General features: G+C 44.0%; 2 protein-coding genes across 4 annotated transcripts in view; both read right to left on the bottom strand.

Annotated features, from left to right (window-relative positions):
• Positions 1 to 4,077, bottom strand: part of LOC308368394 (serine/threonine-protein kinase 10) — a gene marked incomplete at both ends in the record, with an annotated part of 24,618 nt that extends 20,541 nt beyond the window's left edge. The window contains 2 exons of the mRNA XM_080842564.1: positions 1,074 to 1,238; positions 3,928 to 4,077. Of these exons, the coding sequence (XP_080698690.1) occupies positions 1,074 to 1,238; positions 3,928 to 4,077 (315 nt within the window). The remainder of the gene's footprint in view (positions 1 to 1,073; positions 1,239 to 3,927) is intronic.
• Positions 4,078 to 6,407: 2,330 nt separating this feature from the next.
• letm2 (leucine zipper-EF-hand containing transmembrane protein 2) overlaps positions 6,408 to 10,000 on the bottom strand; it is a 16,570-nt gene continuing 12,977 nt past the window's right edge. For all 3 annotated transcript variants that reach the window (XM_080842372.1, XM_080842374.1, XM_080842373.1), the window contains one exon: positions 6,408 to 9,929. In XM_080842372.1, coding sequence (XP_080698498.1) covers positions 9,876 to 9,929 — 54 coding nt within the window. In that variant the 3' untranslated portion in view covers positions 6,408 to 9,875. The remainder of the gene's footprint in view (positions 9,930 to 10,000) is intronic.

The following is a 10,000-nucleotide window of genomic DNA, read 5'->3' as shown; positions in this document are numbered from 1 at the left end:
CAGAGATAATAATCAATCACAGAACTCAATAAGGATCTACGGAGGAGAACAGAGATAATAATCAATCAACCAATCCACCGATCACATTTAATGAGTATCACACTTTCTGTAGACATGGAATCTAAAGCACAAGCTTGGTTGACTAAATAATGTCATCAAAAATAAACATATGAAGTGGGAGCACAAAGGTGAAATAAATACAAGTAGTAATCAGAGGTACTGATTGGTGATGTCACACCAATTACCACTCGTAAGCGCTGAACTCAGACATGTTATGATAATGTCACTCGTTAGTACTGAACTCAGACATGTTATGATAATGTCACTCGTTAGCGCTGAACTCAGACATGTTATGATAATGTCACTCGTTAGCACTGAACTCAGACATGTTATGATAATGTCACTCGTAAGCGCTGAACTCAGACATGTTATGGGAACACTGGCTAGGTGCCTTTTTAGCCCTTCTTTCCTTGTATATTTATAAGTATTTATGATTGTATGTATGTATGTATTTATTTGTAATGTATTGATTATATGTATTGTGCATCTTCTATGTGGGCCTTTAGCCTGTAATAAAGTTTATGTTAATGTCATTCATTAGTGCTGAATTCAGACATGTTATGATAATGTCACTCGTAATCGTGAATTCAGACATGTTATGATAATGTCACCGTAAACGTGAATTCAGACATGTTATGATAATGTCACCGTAATCGTGAATTCAGACATGTTATGATAATGTCACCGTAAACGTGAATTCAGACATGTTATGATAATGTCACTCGTAATCGTGAATTCAGACATGTTATGATAATGTCACTCGTAATCGTGAATTCAGACATGTTATGATAATGTCACTCGTGATCGTGAATTCAGACATGTTATGATAATGTCACTGGTCAGTGCTGAACTCAGACATGTTAATGTTGACATGTGACACTGCATAGACTAGCCATGTTATGTTGATGTTGACATGTGACACTGCATAGACTAGCCATGTTATGTTGATGTTGACATGTGACCCTGCAGAGACTAGCCATGTTATGTTGATGTTGACATGTGCCACTACTCACCCAGAGCCAGCCGTCAAAGAAGAAGGCCTCAAGCAGTGAGATGATGTTGCCGTGACGACACTGGGCCAGGATGTCGATCTCGGTGATGTAGTCCTCCAGCTGCTCCTCGTTCCGCACCTCGATGACCTTGGTGGCGGCCAGCGTCCCGGTCGACCTGTTGAGTGCCTTCATCATACACACAAGGGAAGGAACCATCAGCTTCACCATACACACGAGGGAAAGAATCATCATCTTTAATGCTTGCTGGAGGACTAGTGTGTGTGTGTGTGTGTGTGTGTGTGTGTGTGTGTGTGTGTGTGTGTGTGTGTTGTGTGCCTTCATCATACACTCGAGGGAAGGAAACCATCATCTTTAGTGCTTGCTTCATTTGTTTTGTGATTGCCATGGACTTATCTCATTTCAAATGAATACTTTAAGAGATTGCAGATAAAATACATCTTTTCAAATGATGACCTAGACTCTCGACTGTTCAGATGTACTTGGATGAACAAAGCAGTAGGGACAAAGGGGACAGAGAGACAGATATGAGTTGAAACAGGAAGCCATGTTTCTGCACGCTGAGTTTGGCAGGAAATCTACAAAACCGCAGCCTCAGTCAGTATCTTAGTAACCACGGCAACACGTCACTTCAAAAGAATTTGAAAAAAAGCAAACAGCCAATCCACCCATAAAGGGTTGGACCTGTGGTATAGACTGGAACTTTAACTGAGTGCTTTTTACTCATGTTTATATTAACTATTTACTAATATTTACTCATGTTTATATAAGCTATTTACTAATATTTACTCATGTTTATATAAACTATTTACTAATATTTTGTTCAATGTTGCTTTACACTATAAGTCACTATCAGTCTCATTCACTTCACACAGTCAAGTTTTTTTTTTAAGATCTTAAAGGCACCCAGTGCAACTTTATAGGCTTGAGACTCAAAAAATCTTTGAATCAAAGTCTTTTTTACACATAGTAAATTTCAATAACTCCATACCATTACATATCGACATTCAAGGAGCAAAGATGAGACGTCGTTGTGTGGTGAGAACTGATAGAAAATCGTAAACAACAACAATCGCCGGTGGGGAGAGGCCATTTTTCCATTGACTGGAATCCTGCTTTATTTATCGGTGGCACCAATAAATAAAGATTTTGGGGGAAAATGGCGGCGATTGTTGTTGTTTACGATTTTCTAACAGTTCTCACCACACAACGACGTCTCATCTTTGCTCCTTGAATGTCGATATGTAATGGTATGGAGTTATTGAAACTTACTACGTGTAAAAAAGACTAGAAATTGAATGTTTATTTTTAAGCCTCGAAAGTTGCACTGGGTGCCTTTTACACATGTTTATATAAACAATTTATTAATATTTTGTTCAATGTTGCTTAACACTCTCAGTCACAATCAGTCTTATTCACTTCACACAGTCAAGTTTTTTTTTCAGATCTTAAGAGAGATACCAAATATCAATAGGAAAAATCAAGTGGAACTTTAAAAGAAATTTTGAGAATGGAAAATTCTCTGATTAGATCCATCTGGGGAATGTTCCTGTATGCCGTGTATACATACGTAACTCTTTTCAAAAGGGACACACACACACACACACACACACACACACACACACACACACACACACACACACAACACACACACATGCGTACACAAAGACACATACACACACAAACACACACACACACACATTAGGATACATGCATAACTCTTTTCCAAAGGGGACAATGACTACATGAACCGGGTTCTGTTGTAAACAGACTGAATTGGTTTCTTGTGGGAGGACAAAACTGGGCCAAGACTCTCTCAACAATTCTAACAAGATTGCATGGGCTGTTTGAGACTTGGTCAGAGACAAATGGAGAATGTTTTAAATCACGCAAAGACAAGATGCTAAGAGACTCGGACACACTGGTCCGTGTTTAACACGTGGCTCAGCTGGGTCGAGACGTTTGGCTTCTTAGACCACCACATGTGTGTTCAGAGCATGCACTGCAAAAAATGCCCCTCTAGATTTAAGACAAATAATTACATATTTAAGCAGGATTTTGCTTAAAACACGCAAATTTGGCTGCCAGTGCGTTAAGCAAATTTGGCTTGTTAAGATTTCTTAAAATAAGTAATATTTGCTTTAAATAGGTAAAAATAACCTTACCAAGAAAGCACTAGGTAAGTACAATTTAGCTAGAAACAAGACCAACTAGATTTTTCATCTCAATATAAGAGTAATAACACTAGGTTAGAAAAGCATTTTTTGCAGTGTGTGTGTTCAGAGCATGTGTGTTCAGAGCATGTATGTTCAGAGCATGTGTGTTCAGAGCATGTGTGTTCAGAGCATGTATGTTCAGAGCATGTGTGTTCAGAGCATGTGTGTTCAGAGCATGTGTGTTCAGAGCATGTGTGTTCAGAGCATGTGTGTTCAGAGCATGTGTGTTCAGTCCACTTTGGTTCATATTGCAGCTCTATTTAAGCTGCTTCTCAGTATAACCTGCTTCTGCTTCTGATTCTGTGACTGCATGTGGCTGGTGACTCCTAATAATGTGAATAGGTCAAAGGTGAAGGTAATTATTGTGTTTGAGTGTCTGATTTCAGCATTGTGTGTGTGTGTGTGTGTGTGTGTGTGCGTGTGTGTGTGTGTGTGTGTGTGTGTCTGTGTCTGTGTGTGTGTGTGTGTGTGTGTGTGTGTGTGTGTGTGTGTGTGTGTGTGTGTGTGTGTGTGTGTGTGACTGTGTCTCTGTCTGTGTGTGTGTGTGTGTGTGTGTGTGACTGTGTCTCTGTCTGTGTGTGTGTGTGTGTCTGTGTCTGTGTGTGTGTGTGTGTGTGTGATGGTGCCCCTCCCCCTCCTACCTTGTACACTTTCCCGAAGGCTCCGTCTCCCAGCTCCCCGAGGGTCTCCCAGGCGTCGCCGGGGTCCACGTCCCTCCGCAGGTTCTCATACTGTTTCACGCGCTTCTTCTCTGCGCCCAGACGGAAGATCCGCATCAGGAGGGTGGCCATCACGTCCTCCTCCTCCTCCTCCTCCTCCTCTTCTCTCTCTTTCTTTCTCTCTCCTTTATCCCCCTCTCCTTGTGTGTCCCCTTGACTACCCCAGACCGAGCGTTCAGTGCGTCTTCCCCCCTCGGTTTAGGCAGTGGGCCTCGTCTCTGCTCCTGGCTGAAAACTACCGTCGTCTTTTAGAACAAGAGGACTCAGACGGAGAGAAAAACAACCAGTTGACATGCTGCACCACTCCTCTGCACACCTCTGAGTGAGGCCCGGAAGCTGCAGAGCAAAACCACATCCGCTACAGAGGGGGGTGAGGGACGCTGAAGAGGAGTGGTGAAGAGTTGGAGGTTTAAGTGTGTTGTGATCTGTGTGTTCAGGGACTTTTGTTTACGCTGGGGTGAAACAAGCGACACCTTAAGAAGAAGGAGATGCCAATTCATTGATTTGAGTGTTTATTGCTTATCCACATACTCTCAACTGGTGCTAGTTTCAGCACGGCGAACAGACTCATGTCCCCCCCCCCCCCCCCCCCACAGAGGCGCCTCTGCACACACTGCACCCCTAAACTACAGTCTCTCATGCACCTTCCGTGGTTTTGTTTCTCATTGGATATGTATTCAGGAGATTCCACTGGACGGAAACAGCAATTAAAAAGCTTGGCTGAGGTGAAGTCGAAAAAAGAAACCTTTGGTAATCGTTGGTTTGGTTAAGAAGAGCCAGGAAAAGAATGACGTGACACATTTCTTCGACACTGTTGACCTGCGCGTGTGAAGGTGTCCCTCTGCTGATAGCACTGAAGCACTGCACGACTCCATTTTAAGAGCGCGAGCCTCCGAGACGAGGCTGCAGGGCTGCAGGTTTCCGTGGAATCCACTGTACAACCGACTGCTGCAGTTCATATTTATTTCCACTTGGGGGCACTAGGGGCCGAAATAACACAAAGCTCTTGCTTTTGGGCGCTGTATTATTATGCAATGTCTTTGATAGGCCAATACACAATTCTTATCTGTAGACCATGCCATAGGTCTCGTTTTTAGATATGAATGTGTTTTCACTACGGTAAGCATAGCCTTTGACTTTCTGTATCGTTTTCAGATATCAATGTTTTCAAAACGAATCTACGATACGCATAGGCGCATTTTTCTGTGTCAAAATGCATTTAATTAGACAGTGTCACAAACTCCTGACATTATGCAATATCGGGGTTAACAGGTCTCGTCCCACTAGCAAATGTTTGTATGTTCTACATTTCCCCTAGATTTTCCTTATGCAAGCATTCCGATAACTGTTGCACAACCACGGTAATCTCATATGCATCAAAGCCCCACAACCGAGAGGCAAACATTAAAAGACGTAATTTTGAAGTCCCTGTAACGTTTCGGGAATTAATTCAGATTCCATTCCACCATGCTTGGCTGTGTGCCTTCTCTCTCTGAAAGGGGAACTTGAACGTCCTTTTCCTGCAGACTGTATGGCGTAATTGTTAACTTCATTGTTATAGGGTCTGGAACTAATTTGAATTTTTTTTCCAAAGGTTTTTTCTTTACTTGTATTTTTTTCTTCATGGTAGATAACACTTTTTTGAAAATGTGGACGTCTGTGTACTCTATATATGTCTATGCTGTAACTCTTTAACAGTGGTCCATAGCATCCTCACTATATATGTCTATGCTGTAACTCTTTAACAGTGGTCCATAGCATCCTCACTGCGTGGGGGCAACATAAACTTGGGTCCTCTCCCGAGCAAGTTTGTTCCAGTTCCAGTTGATTTGTCACTTCACATGTATACCCCAGTGAAACAGGCAGTCATGTAGTATTGCTTGAAAGCTCTACTAATCAACTTTAAAAAGTAAAGTATAAATGTAAAGATAATAAGATAAATTATATCATAAAAGATAAATAGATAAACATTTTGTTAACAAGAATTTTGTAGGGGTGCCAATAGCTGTGGCACACATGGTTTTGTCGATGTGATTTTGTTCAACAGAAGAAATTGAAGATTTAAGCACATTTCACAATTTAAGTTGGTTAATGACTTATAACCCTTTTGATGCCATTTTCTCAGGGTTGCCAGTCACGGTAGGGTCAGTAGGGTGGGCTCCTGGCATATTCCCATATAGGGTCGCCCTGAGACTAAATACTCAATACATCAATTATATAATCAATATAATCATCGATATAATCATTGATCATCCCCACACCCCCCCCAAAAAAAAAAATAATAATTCGTGAAATACAAAGTTGTACTGAGTGTTTAAGGTGTATTGTCCTCCTTGACTGAGGACACACTCTGTGAGTAAGAAAACAGACACACACACACATAGTTTGTTTTCACCGTTTAATGCAGTCATTGTACTTTCTGCCCAAGTCTCTTTCTGTAGTCCTCGTTAGCCATGAGAGGAACATGGAGGCTTTGAGTGTAAACAGCTTGACATAGATCATAGATCATATACCATAGATCTGGGACACGATGACTGCGCACACGGACAGATTTGGGGTTCACCTGCATATCAGCATCTCTTCTTTGTTTTGTTTCATTTCACGTGGCCTGAACAACTCCCATGTGCAGAGACTGTTACCAATGCCCCGTGAGTGACAGGGCTCAGGACCAATGACTGCTCATCCTGTGCAGGTCATGAGAGGCATGTGATTGGTGCATTCTCTCCCAGCGTAGTGTCTTAAGCCCACTTGGGACAGACCAGAACTACTGAGAGAGATGCCCGACCAGACTAGTTTCCATCATAACCCGTCACCAACATGACCAGCTCACAGGCCCCAGCCTGCCGACCATGAGGACATCTCAACAACCTGCTAACGCTAACCCCATGAGCCGCACAAGCAGATCTCCTAGCCTGCTGCCAGACTAGCACAGTGCTAACGCTAACCCCATGAGACTAGCACAGTGCTAACGCTAACCCCATGAGACTAGCACAGTGCTAACGCTGCAAGACTAGCACAGTGCTAACGCTGCGAGACTAGCACAGTGGTAGGAGAAGTGACCTTTGACCTTTAGCTCTGTCGTTCTTATCGGACACAAACGGCGGTTTCGCTGACGACACAGCAAGCTTGTCAGAACAGTAAGAAAACCTGACTACCTTTATGGATCAACATCTCCATCCTGTTCTTTTGTTTACCCCCAGAATTAGAAAGTAAAAAAAATTATTCAGGTCATTCAATCAGATCCGAACGGTCAGAGAAACTGATAGCACGAAGGGTTTCTGTTGAAGGTGCTGGACCTCTGTCTCATAAACACAGACAATGACTTGACCACACCTCCACTGGGCCTTAACGGGTTCTGATTGGCCCGTTACACTGACTCTTTGTGAAGTGCATGATGATGATGACGAGGATGAAGATGGTCCATGCACCAAAATCATGGCACCCACTCTCTCTAACCCTTTCTCTGAGAGAACAGAGGTAAGAGTTGCACAGAATAAGCACCTTCTATTGTCCTGCTGTGTTTGCCTAACTGCCTCAGTAAACAAAAGAAAACAAAGCAAATAAATACAGCCACCAGCGGCGATAATCAGGGTCCAGACAGACTGTGCCGGGGGCCTCAGGGGACACAAGGCTGCGTGATCTGAACGCTTCAACAGGTGAACGAGGACTGTCTGTATTTTGGAGATATATCTTAAGGATCTCGAGGTAAAAAGATTTTTGAAGATAGACACAACCAGATCTAAGCCTATATATGCCAGTATGAATGAGCCTGCCAAATTTCATTAAGATTGGCCATTCACACAGGCTTATATTGACTGCTGAAATCTGATTGGCCATTCACAAAAGGCATATAATAAATCTGATTGGGTGTTTACGGCCTTTTGCTAAGCGGTCCGAGGGGAACTTTAGATGATATAATGCGTCATGTCATGTTCTCTGCTTAGACCCCTGAAATCAACCCATGGGTCCGCTGTTAGATGGAGGGGCCAAGGGACCAGGTGGAGCCCAGAGTCAGGAGTCCTGTGTAACACACTGAGCTCTCAACAGTGCCCTGACTGAAAGGTGAACATAATAGCAAGTTCAGCTGAAGGCGGTGACGATTTCAGAGGGGTTAGGCCGCATCAAGAACTAGATTCACTTAGCACTTACAGTTTTGACACAGGACGCAATTTTTGTTATCTAGGTAAGGTTAAGGGGGGGGACAGAGATCTTAGAAAAATAATATTGATAACAGCTTATTCTCGTCCATCAATAATTAGATTCATATTTCAGTGGTTCTTTGCAGTGCAACGTGAGGACCAAATTTACAAATAACGCAGTGTCAGGATTACATCTCACATATATACACATATTATTTGCAAGGGAAGAGTCCAATTATTCCAAAAATTGTTTGAAATTTTAGACTTAAGCAAAATAAATATCTTTTGTTAATTTTCAACCCCTTAATTTCTGCCTTTTGTTTGACTCCAATTGAAAACTAAATAAAAAAGGAACCCGATTCAAACAAATCTAAAAAACCAAATTCATTCAAGCTGAACTGAACTGCAAAAGAACTTAAAGAAAAAGAGGCAATCTATCTGGTTACCTTTACAAGAATCTGGTGCACACAGCATACCGCATCAACACATTAAATACACTCCTCAAAAAATAATAATAAAGTTCTTCTTTTTCGCGCCATAAGAGGCAGATTCTGCCCTGGGTGCAGCGCGACACACACAACCTTTTCTTCTCCCCAAGGAGTTAACGCCACATTCAACTTCCTCTGCTGCAGGAAATCAAAACAACAACAAAAACAAAAATATAAACAAAACCCGCACACTTACAATTTACAATCCCCCTGCAGGTCGAGACGAGAATGGCAGCCGGCCCGTAACCTGTGCATCATAACCAGTAGTGCTGACAGCCACCAGCCCAGGAGCAGAGGGTATGATTGCCACCCAGCCGGCGGTACAGAGCGGTGGCACTTTATAACATGCCAGTATTTTACACTTTTATTTACAAATGTACACGGCTAAAGCGTCGACGGAGAGAAGGTTCTGGCCGGCGAGGGGTGAGCTTCAGTGCTCAGATCAGTTCTGAAGAGTAGAGTTGAGGAGTCCATGAGTCTGAGAGCAGATCTCAGATCAGTTCTGATGAGTTGAGTTGACGTGTCCAAGAGTATGAGAACAGTACTCAGATCAGAGGCGTTCTGTAAACATGGCACCAGGCTACCAGAGGCATGCCAGCCCTGACAAGGACGTGGTGGGTACGAACGCCTCGGGGGAGAAGGAGTGCAGGGGTCAGACAACAGACGAGCCGGACCGACCGACCCGACCCAACCCAACCCAACCTGACCTGAGCGGACCGGACCGGGAGCTCCGTGGGCTTAAAGGTTGAGTCACCTCCTAGTGCCTCTTCTGGCTCCCACCGCGGTCAGCTGGTGGGGAGAGGAGAGGAAAGGAGGGGAGGGGAGAGGAGGGACGGGGACTCTGCCTCCCAAGGGGAGAGGAGAGTTCTGGTCCCGTGGGTTAGGATGGGTCGGGTTTTAAGACCTTCAGCTCATGTGCAAACCCGTCCTGGACAGCCTCCATTGACCAGGAGCAGAAGCCCGAGCAGGAGCCCGAGCAGGAGCCCGAGCAGGAGCCAGGGGCCAGGGTGTGTGTCTGTGTGTGTCTGTTTTCCGTCTTCCTGTCTCCACTATAGAATGTATGATTTGAAGCCCTCTGTAATCCCCAGAAGCCAAGGACGAAGATGAGGATGGGTGGCGGTGACCTCTTGACCTATTCTGTGGCCACTGTGGTTGGGCGTTTGGGTCGGGTTCAGTTCTGAGGATGACAATGATGGGGGAGGGGCCGGGGGCGGGGCCAGGGACTGCAGGCTCCTCCTCCTCCTCAATGCCCATTGGCGCTCATCTTGCTCTTCTGGGCCATCTCCGCTCCCTTCGCCTGATTGGACAGAACAGACGGGGTCACACACAGGTCAACGGAGCACTCTTAAAACCCCTCCCCCCTGCGTG

This window comes from Sprattus sprattus (genome assembly GCF_963457725.1).
Source record: "Sprattus sprattus genome assembly, chromosome: 7".
NCBI lineage: Eukaryota > Metazoa > Chordata > Actinopteri > Clupeiformes > Clupeidae > Sprattus > Sprattus sprattus.
The sequence above is the reverse complement of the archived record's forward strand: the minus strand, read 5'-3'. Positions and strand labels throughout refer to the sequence as shown.